At 50.3% G+C, this 18805-nt stretch overlaps 4 protein-coding genes across 4 annotated transcripts; 2 read left to right on the top strand and 2 right to left on the bottom strand.

The window, feature by feature from the left end:
• The first annotated feature begins 2780 nt into the window (after window positions 1–2780).
• On the top strand, window positions 2781–4896 carry LOC120958253 (alkylated DNA repair protein alkB homolog 8). The gene is made up of 3 exons (XM_040380915.2): window positions 2781–3007; window positions 3075–4217; window positions 4288–4896. The coding sequence occupies exons 1-3, from the start codon at window positions 2900–2902 to the stop codon at window positions 4894–4896; spliced, it is 1860 nt and encodes a 619-aa protein (XP_040236849.2). The 5' UTR covers window positions 2781–2899.
• Window positions 4897–4919: 23 nt separating this feature from the next.
• LOC120958252 (Bardet-Biedl syndrome 7 protein-like) lies at window positions 4920–7568 on the bottom strand. Its single transcript, XM_040380913.2, has 2 exons — window positions 5401–7568; window positions 4920–5314 (listed from the first exon to the last, which is right to left on the bottom strand). The coding sequence occupies exons 1-2, from the start codon at window positions 7490–7492 to the stop codon at window positions 4920–4922; spliced, it is 2487 nt and encodes an 828-aa protein (XP_040236847.2). The 5' UTR covers window positions 7493–7568.
• A 1321-nt stretch (window positions 7569–8889) lies between these two features.
• On the top strand, window positions 8890–18574 carry LOC120956299 (uncharacterized). Its single transcript, XM_040377681.2, has 8 exons — window positions 8890–9922; window positions 11075–11244; window positions 11320–12084; window positions 12815–15470; window positions 15533–15957; window positions 16027–16196; window positions 16529–16632; window positions 16704–18574. Exons 1-8 carry the CDS (start codon window positions 9589–9591, stop codon window positions 18455–18457), a joined length of 6378 nt encoding a protein of 2125 aa, XP_040233615.2. The 5' UTR covers window positions 8890–9588; the 3' UTR covers window positions 18458–18574.
• Window positions 9916–16323, bottom strand: LOC120957885 (RWD domain-containing protein 2A). The gene is made up of 2 exons (XM_040380310.2): window positions 16222–16323; window positions 9916–10983 (listed from the first exon to the last, which is right to left on the bottom strand). Exon 2 carries the CDS (start codon window positions 10965–10967, stop codon window positions 10026–10028), a length of 942 nt encoding a protein of 313 aa, XP_040236244.2. The 5' UTR covers window positions 10968–10983; window positions 16222–16323; the 3' UTR covers window positions 9916–10025.
• Window positions 18575–18805: the final 231 nt, after the last annotated feature.

Here is an 18805-nt window from a genome sequence, read left to right as displayed (position 1 = left end):
AGCAAAACAAATCCTTTCCCTTGCCTGTTTGCACCGGAAAGTGCCCCACGCAAGTGCGCCAGTGTGCCGTGTGCAATAAAATGCACTGAGTGCAGATATTGCGCAGTTCTCGCTATCTTTCGGTCACTCGCTGGTTCACGCCATGCGATGGAAGGTCGTTTGGGAACTGGGAGCGAGCAGGTAGGGACACTGCAAGGGAAGGATCAAAACATGCTCTCTAATCGCTTTCAAATCGATTTCAGATCGTACGTCACAACAGTAGAGTGTGTGAGAGAGAGAGAGAGAGAGAGAGAGAGAGAGAGAGAGAGAGAGAGAGAGAAAGGGGGGAAAGAGTGTGTCCGTCCTGGGGCGCTGGGGGCACAGACACTACACACCATCCTGTCGGCACAGATTGGCAAAACCGTATAAATAAATTAAATTCAATTTATTCCACACCAATCTGGCAACAAACCGCAGCTGACCTCTCCCGGATAGCCTCCGGTTCGGTGGAACTCTTTCGGGCCACCACTCGCGGGTACGTCAGTTGTCGAGCGAGCTGTTAATGCTCACGGAAAGGATCGCTTGGGGGAAATTCAATTTCGGAGTCCGAATTCTTGGAAGCTAATAGTAGCGAAATTAGCTTTCACCAAACGATTAAGAATGGCATTATTGGACAGCTTCCGGGAAATATTTGGCACTTCAGTTCCGGCACACCGTTCCGTACCAAAAAACGTTCCTCTAGCAACACCAATCAATTATGCAAACGCTAGTTCCTAGTTGCCAATGTTCCATTTAGCTTGTGCTGCATCCTTCCTATCCTTTAATGCTACCTCTCCGTTTTCTTTACAAAACGAGCCTGGATTGAAAGGAAAAGTGGCTTCGCGTGTCGACAGACCTCATCCATGTATGCAACAGCATTGCACCTCTTTGAAGTCGAACCACCGCAAGGCGTAAGGCCCTAACTCACTGCTAAGCTTTTGATGTTGCTGCCCCTTCGTTGCAATTGCAAGTTTGCATAGCAAACAAATGGTTAGCTTTTTGGCCGCCGTGCGGGGGGTGGTAGCATTTTGCCACTGTTTTGTGAAGGAACTGTCGGGCCGCTCGGGCTTGGGTTTTAATAATTTGCAAACTAATCATTCAGAAAGGGGGCAATCAATGCGGGGGATCAATAGGGGCATACCTTTTGATTCAATTGATGATGATTATTATGGCCCACTCGATAAGGGTCAAACGATAACGGGTTTGGATCATTACGGCACACGGTAATCGAACCATTGATATTGGCAGGCAAACGGTAAACAGTGTAACCGCAAATAATGTCATTTAATATTTGCATTTTGTTCACGTGATACGTTTGATTAGTGTGTGTGCCGATGGTGTGTAATGTGAAATCGGTGAAATCGATCGGCTCATTATGATTATTGCGTTGCTGTATGTATTTGCTATTTTCCGTTGGCATAGTTCAAAGGTCTTTGAAACCATCGCCGTTGCAATTTGCTTGTTCAAATATCTCTACAAACACTATGTGATCTAATTGGAGGTGGAGTTTATGGTTATCTTAAACCTTTAAACATAAGCTTAACTCTTGAAACAATGCTAAGGAAAGAAGAAGAAAATAACAAAAAACAGAAATAATAAATAAGGATAACTGGCATAAAACAAAACGATATCCAGCGAGCTCATTTCAAGATCACGATCACCGTGGAGAAGTATCTGTCGGAGATCAAGTGCAAAAATGCATAGAAGTGTGCTGTAGTGGTGAGAGCTCGGAAGCGGACCTACCCGGTGTTCGGAATCCATTCCGGAGTTGACTATGGAGCTGAATCCGGAGTCGACTTCGGTACCAAATCCGGAATTGGTTGGAGGTCCTATTAACATTCAATTAAATATTGAGAGCTAAATAAAAAAAAAACTAATCTAATCCAATGAGTTCAAAATAGTAAAAAAAGACTCCCATTCGCTTCATAGCAATGTCCATCGCTAAACATAAACAGTGTTTAATTTAACTGTAAAAATCCCAAAAGTCAAAAGTCCAGAAAGCCTCGAAGTCGCGGCAACATTTCAACAAAAAACTACAGCAATAAATAATCTTCTTTGAGGGTTAAGGATATACAGACTTACAAGAGTTATTGGGCACCACGCAGTCGAACAGTCAATCCTTGCTTAGGGTGACGGTCCATACGTGCCTTGATCCCAGGACAGGCATGTTGTTAATACGTCCGAGTGACCGATAGTGTCGATAAAAAAAGGACCGAGAGAGGTCCTGGGCCGGTACGGCGTTTGGAGCAGTTCCAGGACAGATATAGGGTCAAAATCAATTCAATGCCCGATATGGTCCACCACCGGTATGGTGTCACTATCAGTTAAAGGAGGACCGGTAAGGGGTTAGGATCAGATCCATACCCAGTGTAGGTTCACGCTTTATTCTAACACCTGTATGGGATTGAAATCTGTTCCAGCACCAGTATGAGTTTTGACCTAATATTGCAGGTTACTTCTGTATAGCTTGCCTTGTAATGAGGATCATCATGATTAAATGCTAATGTTTCTAGATCATATCCTTGCAAAAGTAATCAAAGCTTCAAGGGTTTGAAGAAAGCTTTGATAGTTCACATGTAGATGGCGCTCTAACACCACCGCATGTCCAAGCACAAGTTCAGCAAAAGCTGTCGATTTATCACACAAACACACTATTTTCCATCATGCTAGATGTTTGTTTTACTTTCAATTAATCAAATTCCTACAGTTTTCCTCTCCTTTTATGCAGATTATCAATGATATTGGGCAATATCTATTGCAAAATACAAATCCACCACCCCACCTCCAATCACCTTGGGCCCGGCTGTCAGGTTTGTTTGTTTACATTCCACCGGGCGACGCGGGCGCGTGTTTTGCACTCTGCTATCGTACTCCACACACGATGACTTTATCGAAAAATTTGGAGAAAAAGATCGGCAAGAAAATCAAACGCTGCCAGCTGCTGATCGAAAAGGATGCGGGAATAACATTCTCTGACGATCCAACAAAGGTATGCAATTCTCACCATCCCGTGTGTTGTTCCAAACAATTTAATCCTACATTCCTTTGTTCCGTAGCTTATCGCAATCTGCAATGCGGGCCTATCGACAGGTTTGCAGCAAGAGGCTCTGCTAAAGGAAGCCCTGCAGCACGGAACCATCCAGCAGGTGCTGTTCCCGCCGGGTAAATCGTACTGCTTTCTTCAATGCTCCTCCATCACCGAGGCCGACGCTATTTACACGGCACTGAATGGACTCTGCACGTTGGGCCAGGATGGTGCCGTGTTGCTGTTGGCATTCTGTAATGCACTTCCCGCGTATCATGATGATCCGTGGAATGCCGGCCGACCCGATGGATTAATCCTGGAGCGTGATTTTATCGACGAAGCAATGGAGCAGGCGCTCCTGGAGGCAGTGCAAATCAGTGAAGATACCGATCAACCAGATACAGAACCGAACAAAACGCTCAAACATCGGAAAGTGAAACATTTCGGGTACGAGTTTGTTTACGGTTCAAACAACGTAGACAGGACGAAGCCGCTGGAACGCAAAATACCTTCCGTTTGCGGTGAGCTGTGGCAAAAGCTGCAACAGCTGCATCCCCACCTGCGCTGGCACGTGCCGGACCAGCTGACGGTGAACCAGTACGAGCCGGGACAGGGTATACCACCGCATGTGGACACACACAGTGCCTTCGACGATCCCATACTGTCCCTCTCCCTCGGCAGCGACGTTGTGATGGAGTTTAAGCAACCCTCCTCCGGAAAAGCGGTTTGTGTCGACTTACCATCGCGATCGCTTCTGATTATGTCGGGCGAAAGCCGATACGACTGGACGCACGGTATTACGCCGCGCAAGATGGACACCATTCCGGCACCGAACGGAGGACTGACCGTACGAAAGCGACAGTTGCGGGTTTCGTTAACGTTTAGAAAATTGCTTCCAAACGACCGATGTGGTTGTACATTCCCGCGGCTGTGTGATACCGCGCAGCAGTCGGTATCGAATCAGGCCAGCTTGCTGGCATCACACGCTGCCCAAGTGGAGGCGCAAAACGTGCATCGGGTGTACAACGAGATAGCGAAACATTTTAGCGACACGCGACATTCACCCTGGCCAAGGGTGGAAGCTTTCGTTCGATCGTTATCGGCCGGTGACGTTTTGCTGGATGTCGGATGTGGCAACGGAAAGTATCTAGCTTCAAGCGGATGCTCTGTGTTGGTAAGGCGTAAATTTATTGTACAATTATTTGACTTCACTCATCAATTTCACTTACTTTCTTCACCTTAAGCTCGGTTGTGATCGTAGCGAGGGGCTGCTCCAGGTTTGCATTGAACGAGGGTTTAACGTGCTCCAGTGCGACTGTCTTGCGGTTCCCTTCCGCGACCAATCGGTCGATGCTTGCATTAGCATAGCCGTCATTCACCATCTAGCAACCGACGAACGCAGACAGCGCGCCATTTCCGAGATGATACGAGTGCTACGCCCCGGCGGCCGGGCGCTGATCTACGTGTGGGCCAAAAATCAAGAAGCTAATGCAAAAAAATCCAGCTACCTACGGCAGAACAAACAGAACAACAAACCACCCGCCGAGGACGAGGCGGAAACCCCACCCGACACCCAGCCGGTACAGCTGGAAAGGGTTTCGGGAGCGGGCGACTGTACGCTACCCGTCCACACCAATAGGACACAATTTCAGCACCAAGATTTGCTCGTACCGTGGAAGCTACGGTCGAACGAGTCGACGGAAAAGGCCACCTTTCTACGCTACTATCACGTGTTCGAGGAGCACGAGCTGGAAAAGCTTTGTCTCGCTAGCGGCGGGGACAGCATCGTGCTGCTGGAAAGCTACTACGATCAGGGCAACTGGTGCGTGGTGCTGCAAAAGAAAGCGAACTAAATCGAACCGGCGAAAGCGCGCATCTAACCGTCACCGAGCTCTTCGTCGCCTGCCTTGACAACGCTGTAGAACTGGACGAGCTCGTCGTAGGAGTAGTTTTCCAGCAGCTCGATCAGCTGCGGCAGCTTCGTCTTCACGTTCACGCCCTTGAACTTGAACTTGTCGATGTACAGATCGGTCAGGATGCCGTAGATCCGGTTCAGTATCGTCGGCTGCTTGCGGAACTCGGTACCGATCGTCTGCTGGTTGCGGATGAGCGACCGGTACTCCTCGGACAGTGTGTTAAACTCGTCGTCGTCGCGAATGTCCAGATCGAGCAGGGCCTGGGCCAGCTGATAGTCCTTGGTAAGTTTGTTGTAGTGTAAAATCATCGGCTCGATCAGCTTGATCAGGGAAGGTATCGTTGACTCGTTTATAGCTGTTGTTAAGAAGAAGAAGAAACAAAACAAAGAAGTATATAATATTGCGGCCCTTGAGTGAATGCCTCCGAAAGCCTTTACTTACACGTAGAAATTTCCAGCTTAATGCGCTTCTTCGTCGCTTCCTTCGTGATGAAGTCCTTCAGTATCGAGATGGTGGAAATGTTATCGCTCCGAAACGTGGCCTCCCCCTTGCCGTACTCGCAGACGAGCAGCGTACCGATGAAGACGTGCCGAAACGTGTACGCCACCTTACCACTCTCGTACAGCTTCTCCGGCAGCTCGGGTATGCTGTTGATCATCCAGTTGTGCATCTCCGCCTGACTGAAAGGGCCGCGCAGCGTTAGCGTGTTCATTGGCCGGGCCAACATTTCGTCCGTCGCATTATGCACGATCATGTGCAGCGACAGTGGCGCTATGGGATATCGCTTCAGCTGACAACACTTGGGCTGCAGGTTGGGCGTGATGTACACCTGCAGCGTACCGGTTTGACCCTCGATCGTGCGGAACTTGAGATCGATCCGGTTCGTGTTCAACTGGCACCGGTAGCTCGCCAGCAAACTGTTGCCGCTCAGCTTATCGCACTCACTGAAGCTCACGACGGCCGTATTTTTCTCCACATCCAGCAGCGTGATCGGTGCATCACATTGCAGCAGCACGTGCTCGATCGGTGTCGGTATTTCCAGCGAAAGCAGGTACGTTGCGTCGTCCTTCGACAGAAGGAACGCATCGTTTATCGGTAGCATCGGTATTGCGGAGAGCCCAGACGACAGTGCCTGCGTGGAGAGCTGATAGCGCTCCCGTTCCTTCGCGATCGTCTGCTCGAGCTCGTAAATCTCGGCCCGTATGCGCTGCAGCTTGGCGGACGTATCGACCGGTGTGCCGGCGAGCTTTTCCGCGCTGCGCGACCCATTGTCGCCCAAGCTTTTGCTAATGCACTGCGTCGTCAGGCCAAAGATGCGGCCCGAGTAGGTGCAGACCACGATCTCGGTATAGTTGGTGGCCCCGACACAGCCGCCCTGCACCGCCGATATGCTTTCGCTGAAGTTGTCGCGATAGATCTGCGTACATTCCATCTCGAACTGATACTCGTCCGAGTTCATCGCGAACACCTGCAGCGTGCCATCGCGCCGTCCTACGATCAACTCTTCCTTGCCGTCGCCGGAAAGATCGTACGTCGCGAGACAGGTGACCGCGCTCAGTATTCCTTCCCCTTCCCGGTCGGCAACCAGCACCTCTCGCTTCACCTCCGTCGACAGCAGATTCAGATGAAACAGTATCACACTCCCGTCGGAAAAGCCGCACAGAATTCGATCCCCTATGCCCTTCGGTACGTACAGCACCGTCGGCACACTTTCCAGCTCCAGCGTTTGGCGCACACGGGCATGCTCCAGCACGCGCAACACACGCCCCGAACAGGCCAGCACCGTTATCAATCGGCTGGTGTTGTTGGGGCAAAGCGCCGCCACGTCCACTATCACGTCCCCGCACAGGTAAGACCCAACCTCCTTGCAGTCCCGGTAGTGGTTGTACACGTGATTCCCGCACACCAGCAGATCGCTCCCGCTCACGCACATCGAGCGTATCGTTTCGGTCAGGCTCGTTTCGAACGCGAGAAACAGTTTGCCCTTCTTGTTGAAGCCACGCACCTTGTTCTCAGAGGCGGTGAAAATTTTGTCCGCCACCGAGCCCGCCTGCCCGCCCAGCTTGACCGAGGCAATCTTTTCGCTCGGCAGCGTTTTAAAGTGCACCTGCAGTTCGTCCTTCTTCATGGAGAACAGCTGCAGCACCCCGTCCTGGTCGCCGATGGCCACTTTCTGCTGCTGCTTGTGCCCGCCGCCGCTAGTGGACGCAGTGCTGGCGCTCGGGGGCAACAGCTGCAGGCTGTTTGGTCCAGTTAATCCAACGTTGGTGTAGTCGACGCGCGTCAGTTCTAGCTCCATTTCGGGGGCGAAATTCGTTAGGATCGAATTAGGAAAGAAATCCCCTTTTTGTGGGGATGAACGCGGATTGTTTTGTATGGCCAATGTTTGCGTTGCTATGGTGATCAAAGGTTGTGATGGACTTGTGCGACTGCGCTTCGCGCGGAATAGCGGAAGGCAGTCACCTGTTGCATTTTGTTCTAAGCTGAACACTTCAACAAGTTCGTTTGGAAACCTAACTTTCAAGAAAATCATTGCAACTAACACATATCTTGATCGTAATCTCGAAGATTCAAGTACCTAATCTACGCTATGCGGCAAAACTTGAAGAATCGTATTACCCAATAAGCTCTTTTCGAATTCCCGCCAATGAAAATCCCTGCCAAATGGGACGACGATACACGTTCTACCCTTAACCATTGTTAGTTCCGTATATTCCGAAAGACTCGTGGTATCGTCGTCAACTCGCACGGCTTAGCAACATGTCTGTTCTAGGTTCAAGCCCCGGATGGATCATGTTCCTATAGATATGACTGGATCATCTATCGTGTTAGGGGTAATGAACAAAAGTCCGATAAGAGAGCCCAAACCCATTAGTAGTGATAAATGCAGGCACATTACCAAAAAAGGATATTGCGGCCAAATAAGAAGGACATATTCAGAAGGATAATAACGAAGAACCTATGAGAACATTCCTATGATGTCGTGTTGTGATGGGAAAATGAAGTTTTTGTTGGAATCGAATCCTGCTAGCTCCGAAGTTTTCTGAAATCGATTCCAGATAGTAGGTCCTAAATCGACTCCTAAATTAGAATCAGCTCCGGTATTAGTTCCGGATCGACTTTGGCTCCGGAATCAGAATTGACTCCGTAACCAGAATCGGCTTGGAATCGGAGGCAATGTGTGGCATCTCCATAAGAATAGGCGTTTGGGTCCAATGATACTACGTATTGATAGCCGAAAATAATCAAAATTTACTTGTAAACGATCCGTTCCTCGTGGAGATTTCCGGGGTAACTTCGCTTCTGAAACTTCTTATTTCAATTCACGCCATCTTGCCACCTCAGTTTGGGCCTACCACGCCTCCTCGGTCCTTGTAGACGACCTAAAAAGACTTTACGGGCTGGGTCGTCCGTTTCCAGGCGTACAACTGGCCATGTTCACCGGAGCCTGGCGAGCTTGATACGATGCACGACATTGAGGTCGCCGTACATCTCGTATAGCTCGTCGTTATAACCGCTCCTCCATTGTCCTTTCCACACACACACACGGGGCCAAGAATCCTTCTGAGCATCTTCCTCTCGAATGTGGCTGACAGGGATTCGTCAGATTTGGACAGTGTTCATGTCTCACAGTTGTAGGTGCTATATAGTCCCAGACCGTACTATATGGGCAGACCGGTTGGCAGCCAGCATCTTTGCGCGCAACTCAGCTCCCATGCTATTGTCGTTGCTCGCGATATGTGAATTCTTGGACGACTTCAAAAGTGAAGCCGGCACTAGTCGCCTAATAACGGTTGTAGTATTTAATCGTAGCTGTATCGATGTATGCAATTGTCCGTAGCTCCGATGAAATCCTGTCGAGTTGTGATATAGTAATTTATCTTCTCAGTCCACATATGCATTTCTTATTTAAATTCATTTCATTCTTTTCATTTATTTTTCATGTTTTTTTCCCTTTCGTGTATTTGATTTTTTAAACTCATTTATTCTTCTTATCTAGAAGTAATCATATATATCACTTCGTTGCATTGCCGTATAGGCAAGATGTTCCCAGATGATTGATTATTTACAAGACTTGCGATAACACAACATAAAATTGGTAACTGGATTTTCCGTAATTCAAGTTCAATAATATTTTTATACGGTACACATTTACCTTAACCCAGTGATTAACCTGCTTACCGTTCAATCCATTTATAGAAAAGTGAAAACTGACAGTTTCAATGGCACAGTTCAACACAATAATAAGTAACAAGAACAAATGACCAATCGTGTTGTTGTGCCCTGTTAAGACACACATGGTCGAGCCTAACAATACATAAACCTAGCACATGAATATCAATGTACGTGTCTCATTGCACGATCGGGCTTATCTATACATGTAAAAACGTTTGGTGTTCTATCCTTGAGTGTGATTGTTAGTAGGTAACGTAGTATTTAGCTTAATTTTTCTCTTCTTCTCACAACCTTGTACGCATTCTACTCCAGAGAGTCCTTTATCCTCGAATCGAGAGATCGACTCAACCGGAGCTCGTCTGGTGATCGCACCACCAGTTGCGTTTAGTAACCGATCGTGTTCGGTTGTGTTTTCGGAACGTTGAAAACAAAACCACGTGCTGCTGTGCTAAGATGAAACGGTGGAAGTGGTTCGCGTGGCGATCGGTGTGTCTATTGTTAGTTTTAAAAATACACACCGTAAATGGTGAAACTAGTGACGTGTCTAATGATCCTGCTGAAACTGAATTTGAACTACTGAAAATAGTCTATCGGCAAAATTTGCTACAAGACTACGCCGACCGCATTGTTGATCAACCCGTGGAGGTAGAACAGCTCTTAACACAAAGAATAGAAAGCTTTTTGCGCGAAACAGTGGAACGATACGGACCCGGCAGCAATGGGCAGAAGAGAGTACGGCGAGATGCAGACGACGCCGATGCAGCCATCGAGGCGGACACTGCACAAGGTAAGCAGGAAAAGGGGGAGCGAGCCTCCGGCTTTTAGGTCAACAACCTCAACAACGAGCGAGCGTTTATTGCATCACACACGTGTACCGTACCACCATAGCGCTAGCTAGCGGGAGCATCGATCGCACTCTGAAACCCGAACAGCTCCTTCTTGATGTAGCCGCACCGGTGCTTGTCGAGAAACTTCATAAACAGGCTCATGCTCATCGGCTGATCCTCCGCGTCCGAGTCTTCATCCATATCGGCGCAGAACAGTTCCTCCCGAAAGCCGGCCGCAAAGTGGCGCAGGGCGGCCATTTCGTTTTCACCGCCGGCCGCCACCGTCTCCGTTTCGCACAGCTTGATCTGTATCTTCTGCCACTTGAGCGGTTTGATCGTGCGCCAAAATTCCTGCGTGTCGGCCTGCTGCCCCTCCACGCAGATAATGGCCGGTTTGCCGGGCCGGGAAAACCCCGTCAGCCGCAGATCCCGTGCCGTTTTTATGATTGTCTGTCTTTTCATCTTGCTTTTAAGATGATGCGAGTATATCCACAACCGTTCGAACACGATCGGTGAGGTGGTCGCACCGGCGGAGCGCGGACACGCTTTCGACTCCTTCCTCTCAGCGGTCGCGGCGAGCAGCTCGGCAAAGTTGTCCTGTATCCAGCCCACCACCTGAAGGACGTACGCTTCGTTGCGCTCCAGCACCTCCTCCTCGATGTATCGCACGATCCGATCGGTTAGGCGGCGCTCCTGGTCGCGCGGTATCACGGCCGAGCGGATCACGATCCGCGGCATTTCCAGCGCCGGGTAGCGGTGGGGCAGTTCGACCAAAATCTGTACCTTTTGGTCCGGCAGCAGGGGCAGCTCGAAGCGGTAGTCGAGCTTCGTGGTGAGCCGGTCGGTTTCGCCGCTGATGTAGCTGGTCAGATTGTCGATGCAGCCGTAATCGTCCACCCGCAGCTCGCCCGGGTTGCAGTAAATTGCCGACAGCATTTGAAACTCGTCCAGCTGCTTTTGTAGCTCCTTTTTCTGGTGGTCGTTGTGTGGCGCTTGCTCATCCATGGCGGGGTGGAGTGATCTGTGAAATTTTAAACACGAAAACGTAGTGTAAAGAGACATTATCTCACGGATGGTATTAAAATAGTTCCAGTTTTTCGCTCATCTTTCAGCACGACAGCTCTATCTCAAGGGATTCCGTGAGCGGGGCCACGTGCCGGTTAACTTTCCAGTGGACATTTGCTTGCTGCGCGTTGGCAAAACGATCTTTGCTGCGGCCCTGCACCAAAGCGAAACCAGCAACCGGACGATGAATGCCACGGCCGTGTCCTTCTATCGCAGGGTTCGTATTTTCTTTTCAATATTTACTATCATTTAATTCTCGTTTTAATTTGCCCTCTGTTTTGCTGCCCCGTAGGTGAAGGGAAAGTTTGAAAAGTATCTCGAACATCAAACCGTTACCGCCCGCCACTTTGACTGTGTGTCGATCGCGCACCTGGGCTTTGTGGCGGTCGTCAACTACCACGACCAGGAGCTGAACGTGTTCGGGGACGGTTCGCCCGTCTTTCAAATCCACGAGGACGGCCGCACCGAGCTGGTGCAAACGTTCGGCCAGCCGAACCAGAACACGGTACACCTGTGGGTGCACGGCAAGCACGTCTATCTAGCGCACACGTACATCAATCTGGACGCGGAGCGCGGCAGCACAGCCAACGTCTGTCCACTGTACCGCTGGGCCGGCCAATACTTTGACGTGATCGATCAAATGCCGTGCTACAGTTCCGTGCACATCGAAGCGTTCTCGATCGAGCAGCAGATGTTCGTGGCGGTGGCAAACCAAATGTCACCGGCGCAGGGCAAGGACACGTTCTCCGACATCTTCCTGCTGAACCCGGACACGCAGAAGCTCGTGCTGCACCAGCGCATCTACATCTACTCCGTGTCGCATATGGCGTACTTTTTCTTCGAAGCGCGAAACGGACGGCGGGAACACTTTCTCATTACTGGCAACTCGGTTGATGAGGAAGGTGGCAAGGAAGGTGGTGATGGCCCGAGGCCATCGAACGGCATCAAATCGCGCACTGTCGAGCGGAGCTCGATCGTGTACAAGTTCGTGGACGGATACTTTGTGCCGTTCCAAAACCTGGAGCTTACGGGTGTGAAGATGTTTCTGCCGGTTGTGGTGAGTAATAGGCCACGAGTGGGTTTAAACTTAGTGGTGGGAGCTCAGATTCGGACCTACCCGATTTCGATTCCGTGTTCGGAATCAATTCCGGAACCGATTCCGATACCGGAGCCGATTCCGGAGTCGACTCCGAAACCAAAATCTACTCCAGAACCAGAATCGGCTCCGGAATCGCAATCGACCTGGGAATCGCAATTTGCTCCAGTAGAAACGGAATCATAATTGACTCCGGAATTGGAATTAACTCCGAAATTAGAATCAGTTCTTGAATTGAAATAAGAAATTTCGGAAGCGAAATCAGTCCAGGCATCTCCGTGAGAATAGATCGTTTGCAAGTATATTTTGATTCTTTGCGGCTACCAATACGTAGTATCATTGGACCCAAACGCCTATTCTTATGAAGATGTCAAAACCGATTCAGTTTCGAAGCCGAATCTGGTTTCGAAGCCAATTCCGATTCCGGAACTGATTCCGATTCCGAATCCGGTGTCGATTCCGAATCCGAAACCAATTTCGGAGACGATTCCGCAATAAATTTTGAAGCCGATTCCAATTCCAAAGCCGTTTCCGCAACCGAATCCGGATTCGATTCCGGAAGCTGATTCCGAACCTACTATCCGGAATCGATTCCAGACAGCTTTGGAGCTTTCCGGAATAGATTCCGATGAAAACTTCATTTTTCCCATCACTAATTTGATCATAAAAATAATTTCCAACTTGATTTCAGCACGAAAATGGCGAATTTCTGCTGCTCGTCCACTGTCACGACCAGCCGCTGCTGATTTACGAGTACGACGGTTGGAAGCTGGCACCGTCCCGTATCGACTACACCGGCGAAGCGTTTGCGGCCGGCGTGTCCCACATGCGCGTCTACCGGCACATCGTGAACGCGAGCGTCATCGTGATCGCGAACAGCAATCTGTTCGGCAAGTCGATCAATCTGTTCACCCCCCAGTACGGGGTGCAGAACGATCTGCGCCGCGTGTACGCCCACTTTATCGAGTGGTGCGAGCGCATGCACGACCAGCTTGGGCAGGTGAATCTGGAGCAGCTGTACAACAAGCTGGTCGGGCTGCCGGACAATGCCCCGGACGGGGCGCGCATCGTCGAGAAGGATCTGGTGCTGCAGGATTCGGCGGTGAGGACGATCAAAGCCAAAACCATCGCGACGAAGCACGGCCTGGTGGACGATGCGTTGCTGTCGTACGTGATCGAGGTGAACGAGTACGTGCAGCGCGTCCAGGAGAAGATGGACCTGGTCGAGCAAACGATTCACGGCAGTGTGCTGACCAACGACACGGTCCGCTGGAACGGTGATCTGGCCGTTTCGGAGCTGATAGCACCGGCCGGGCAGATGAAGCAGCTCGACGTGAAAGTGCTGAACAATGCGGCACACAAGACGCGTCACACGGAGCAGCAGGGCAGAAGGGGGGACGTTCCCGAGGACGATGTGATCACGGTCGATCGGCTCATAGTGGACCGTATCGGCAGTGTGCAGTTCTTCAATGGGCATGCGGCCGAAAGTTTGCTGCTGGTTGATGATCCACCGGCGAAGTGGAAAACACTTTCCCTGTCGGCCAAGAAAGTCGTCGTCGGAGGCAATCTGTTCGTGAACAAGCTGATCGACGGCGTTTTCTTCCACCCGGGCAACGTGCTGCTGCCGAACGTGAATCAAATGTTCCCCGCCAAAAGCTTGATGGTGAAGGATCTAAGCGTGAACCGGCTGACGAGCAAGCGGCTCAACGCAACCGATGCCGTCGCCGTCCAGCGCATGATGGATCAGTCCCGCACGCTGCTGGCCAAGGCACGGGGCGCAATGCCCCGCGAGTACGGGAGCGATTTCGAAAGCATCGATGCGGACGACCTCAAGCTGACCGGGCTGCTGAACGATATCGATCCGCGCGCTCTCTCCGACCACGTGCTGCTGGACGAAGCAGCAGAGCAACAGCTTACCGGCAAACTCGTCGTCGATCAGCTGGTTGCGCACAATGTCGTCGTAAGTGATGCGAAGCTGTCCGACGTGCCGCTTGCAAACGTTGCCCGCACGACGGGCCATCAGCAAATCCTACAAGACCTACAGTTCGTGCAACCGATGGTGGTAGAACACCTGCACCTGCAGGACCGTCTCAACCACATACCCGTGATCGAGGGAAAGCTGCAGGTGCTGCACCTATCGTCGGACGAAATTCAACCCATCACGGGCACGAAAACGTTCGACTACGTCACACTGCTGCACCCGATCGAGCTGCAGGGCAAAATCAACGGCGCAAGCTTAAGCAAGATGAACCCCATCGTGACGGTCGGGGACGATCTCGTGCTGGACGGGGACTACACGATCCACGGCAACGTCACGTTCAACGGTGGACTGTGGGCGCACAACATTCTCAGTGCCGGCGGTACACGCAACCTTCACCGGGTGGCAACGCACGGTTTGCAGGTGCAGACGGCACCACCGCCCGGCCAGGTGCTTAAATTTTTGCAGCCCGTTTTCGTGGAGCATCTGCGGGCGGATCAAATCAACGAGCTAAGCGTCAACGATCTCGTACCGCAAGCGGCCGGCGGGGAGGTTCAGTATCTAACGGGGAGGAAAACGTTCGTCTCGGAGCTGAAGATTGACGGCGTGGCCGATGCGAACGAAATCAACAAGGTGGATCTGAATCTGCTCAATCGCACCATGCTGCAGCGAGCAGGGGCCGAACAGCAGATCGAAGGAACGATCCACTTCGACACGGTTATTGCGCCGATTGTGAACAGCAAAAACGTCCTTTTTGAATCGAAACGACTCGACCGATTGCTCCGGCTGGACGTGCCGCAGAATGTAAGCGCAGCGGTACGGTTCGAAAACTGTACCATCTACGCAAGCAACGCGATCGTTGCGGAAGAACTACACGCGGATCGGCAGTCGACGATTTACGGGTACGATTTGGAGTACCTGCTGCAGGATACGCTCATGCTCGACGCGGACGAAGCAAACGTACCGACCGTGCAGGGGTTGAAAAGTTTCCGCAATCTAACGATTGGGCAGTTGATTTTGCACAGCGAGGCAACGCTGAATTCCATCCCGGTGGAGAACTTGAAGCACATTATCGCTGCCGGCGAAAATCGAACCATCATCAAGAATGAACCGTACAGCTTCCAGAGCGACATCACCGTGAACCATCTGCTGTTCGAGGGTTCCATCAACGGTGTGCCGAAGGATGCGTTTTGTCGTGCGTGGTTAATGTACAGTGGCAATCAAACGTTCACTGCAGGGCAATCGATCGACCATCTTGCAACGGAGCAGTTGTTCGTTACCGGCCAGCTGAACAACGTTACGATGGAGCAGCTGGTGGAGCATGCGTATCGAACCGATCGGGAGGAATACATCGAGCGGGCAGTGTTTCGTACGTTTCATCACCGTAAATAATTTCGAGCTAATTACGTGATTTTTTATTCTTTCCTCCAGACCAAGGCATTGTTACCTACGAGCCGTGCTCCGTGGGTGGTTTAGTCTCGGGGCTTAACGTGAGCAGCGACGTACTGTTGAAGCAGTCGCCCGAAATGCAAACGCTCGGCACCGTGCACGTGCTGGGCACGCTGGAAGCGAAGGGCGAGCTACACATTCTGAGCCAACTGAACGGTATCAATTTCCCCAAGATGATGGAATTTTTCAGCGCCCCGGGTGAAAACGCCGAAGGCCGGGAAAGTGTACCGGTCGGCATCGAAACACACGGTAACGTGTACTTTGAGCACGACCCAACCGTCATCCACCTGAACGGGCACAACGTGCAGAAGCTGTACGGTGAGGTGTGGCTTCCCCACCGGCCAACGGTACTGACTGGCCGGTATCAGTTTCAGAGCGTTGAGTTCGTGAAACCGCTCCACACGAAGGTAAGCGCATTTGACGGGTTTGTTTTTAGCTTTCTTCGAACCATTTAACATTCACGCTTCTTGGTACAGGATCAACCGATTAACCACCTCAACTGGGACGAAGTGGAAGCACGATGTTTGAGCGGGAAGCGAGCACAAAACATTACGGCACCGGTACAGTTTCTGGGCGATGTGACAGTCCATGCGGGCGCCGCGTTTCAAGACGTTCACCTGCAAGGTTCACTGAAAAGCACGCACAGGTAGGCATGTGCGCACACTTATTACCTTGAAGCTTATGTCGTGGAACAGAAACGGAGTACAAATTCTGCTCTGGCACACTGTGATCTTTTCCGCAACCTACACGAAACCAAAACAAAACACCTGTATGTGCGCGTGCGGGTGCCGTCAAAACAATTTCGAAACTGACAGCTGGGAAAAGAAACGCACAGTTGCGTTTGGTGGGGATCGGTTTGAAGAGGGGATTTAAAATGACAGTTGAATGCTGGTTCTCCAAAGAAATTTGATTTTTGTTTCATTTTTGTAGGATTTTATTACAGACGTTTAATTGAATTGTTTTTTCCTTTGTTTTTAGCTCTGCTGGATTAAATGTGGTGGAGTACGATAAGTATGCTTTGCGGTATCACGAACCGCAGGAAATTACCGGAAAATGGCTTTTCCACCATGCGGAAGTACACGGTAAGTGCGCTACGGAGAGCTCATTTTCAAACTAATTTCCACATTACATAATTTTTCCCCGCATTCTTCAGGAAACTTCGATGTGGAAACCCTCAACGGCTACAACGTCAAGACAGACTTGCTGAGAAACGATGCTCCGAGCGGGAACTTTACCGCTGCAAAGCGTTTCACCCAGCTGCACGTAGAAAGCATCGTCTGTGCTCCGCCCTGTGTCATACAGGACGTCGATATGGATGAGTGGTACGCGAACGGGCTTCGTTTGAGAGGCAACCAAACGATAGAAGGGACGCTTCACATTCGCAATGGTATCGTTACCGGCAATCTGGAAGTGCTCGGCACAGTGAACGGCATGCGGTTTGATGCGGAGCATTTGATGCTTAAATCGCTCCCGCAGCATGTCAATGGCACGCTGCGGCTGGTCACGAAATTCCCCAAGGAGAACAAAATCTACCCGCTGGTGTTTGAAGCGCTGCAAGCGAATGCCATCAACGGAAAGGATGTGGAGCAGTTTTTGAAGAACGTTGCTTTGGCGGGTCAAACCCCATTGACGGTGAACATTCCGGTCACGTTTGTGCAGCCACTGGAAGCGGATGAAACGGTGTTTGAGGGAGACATGGTGTTTGGTGTGAACGTGACCCAGCTTCTGCAGAGTACTTCCTATCGTAAAGATATAAATGAACTGGCGTCGCAGGTACGGTCGCTTAACAGCGTCAACGACAAGCTAGCGGAAAGTGTGTTTGAAAATAGTCCCGTATTTAGCCACTTTGATAAAATGAAACCCTTGGCAGTGCAAGCGGTGCGTATGCTTGTCCTGAACTTGCCAGTACATCCGGGGCCGATGGATTTGATAGCAGTTCACAGTGCCGAACCCAACAGACCGTCCGCCATTGATTTCTATCATTGGAGTACCGGCAACAAGGGACCAGGTTTAGTGCCTGCCCAAGCGTTCCCTTCGATCGTTGGACGCGATCGCACGATCGTGAACGTGAAACGGCTTAACCTGGGCCCCAAACAGCACCTGTTCGTTGAGTTCCAGGAGCATGGTAGTGGCAAACACTTTGTGCAACAAATTCTAGACCTAAGCCACGAATCGACGGGCATGTACAAATTCATCCCCCTGTACGTGATGAACAGTACCCAGTCCAGGGAAGCGATCGGGATGAAAATTGTTAAGCTAGACTGTATCGTGATGTACTCGAAGGGAAAGCCGGGTGTCGAAGTTCGCTGTCTGCGTGAACACAATCTGCTGCAAATACTGGACGTACGGCAAATGGAAGAAACGATCGTTCCCCTTCAAATTGTTGCCCTCGAAAACCATCTCATCGTGCTGGACAGTAACGAGCGGATCCAGATTTGGCGCTCGACGGCCAGCTTCTATCTAAAACACCATCAAACCATAACTGTATCGCACCCATCGTACCTCACTGTCGCGAGGTACGAAAATCAGCTGATGCTAGCGATCAATTCAGAAAACACACCGAACACGGCGCACCACGGATCGATTGAAGTCTGGCGCAAGGGGCTGACTGGGAATGGTACGTTCGTGCAGCATCAGCTCATACTGACCAAGCTGCCCAAGCAGCTCCAGCTTTCCGTGCTACCCTCGAAGGAGATGCTGCTGTACACGCTGACGGAAAATTGGCTGCATCCGCTGGTGGTGTATCGGTACGAAGGGGTGACCGGATTCAGGGAGATACTGACCACGAACACTATCCGGCAGAAGGCGAAACGCATGTCGGTGCTGAAGCTGCGCCTGGCACGGAAAGAGATCATCGCAATCGTAGGCCCAGAGTCTACCGATTTTGTGGAGGTTGTGTTTGTTTGAATGCGTCTTTGTAATTGTAAAATGGTTTTTGTTTATTTATTTATTCGTAAAAAAGATGTTTTACACCGTGTGCCATTATTTTTGTGTAAAATAAGGCAATAAAAAATTAAACAAGCAATTGAAAAGTTTCTTGAAACGACGTTTAATGATGTGTTTTATCATTTGAATCAACAATCGATTTTGAAAGTGTTGCTTATGTTTAAATAAATTTGCAGCTTTAATTTAATGAGATGTAAAAATTAAAGACAAGCAAATTATCCCTTGAACAAACATCAGGGAAAGTTATATTGCAGTTTGAGTAACAGATAACATATTTTAGCAGATTATAATCATTTCTAAAAAATTAGT

This window comes from Anopheles coluzzii, chromosome 3 (genome assembly GCF_943734685.1).
Source record: "Anopheles coluzzii chromosome 3, AcolN3, whole genome shotgun sequence".
Taxonomy (NCBI): Eukaryota; Metazoa; Arthropoda; class Insecta; order Diptera; family Culicidae; genus Anopheles; species Anopheles coluzzii.
This window is presented reverse-complemented; position numbering and strand designations above follow the sequence as displayed.

Bases quoted from the DNA above. Each gene is read 5' to 3' on its own strand.
- LOC120958253 (XM_040380915.2), top strand. From the start codon at position 2,900: ATGACTTTATCGAAAAATTTGGAGAAAAAGATCGGCAAGAAAATCAAA. The intron at 3,008-3,074 runs GTATGCAATTCT...TTTGTTCCGTAG, and splicing joins TCTCTGACGATCCAACAAAG to CTTATCGCAATCTGCAATGC. The intron at 4,218-4,287 runs GTAAGGCGTAAA...CTTCACCTTAAG, and splicing joins CAAGCGGATGCTCTGTGTTG to CTCGGTTGTGATCGTAGCGA.
- LOC120958252 (XM_040380913.2), bottom strand. From the start codon at position 7,492: ATGATTTTCTTGAAAGTTAGGTTTCCAAACGAACTTGTTGAAGTGTTC. The intron at 5,315-5,400 runs GTAAGTAAAGGC...TCTTAACAACAG, and splicing joins TAAGCTGGAAATTTCTACGT to CTATAAACGAGTCAACGATA.
- LOC120956299 (XM_040377681.2), top strand. From the start codon at position 9,589: ATGAAACGGTGGAAGTGGTTCGCGTGGCGATCGGTGTGTCTATTGTTA. The intron at 11,245-11,319 runs GTTCGTATTTTC...GCTGCCCCGTAG, and splicing joins CCGTGTCCTTCTATCGCAGG to GTGAAGGGAAAGTTTGAAAA. The intron at 15,958-16,026 runs GTAAGCGCATTT...TTCTTGGTACAG, and splicing joins TGAAACCGCTCCACACGAAG to GATCAACCGATTAACCACCT.
- LOC120957885 (XM_040380310.2), bottom strand. From the start codon at position 10,967: ATGGATGAGCAAGCGCCACACAACGACCACCAGAAAAAGGAGCTACAA.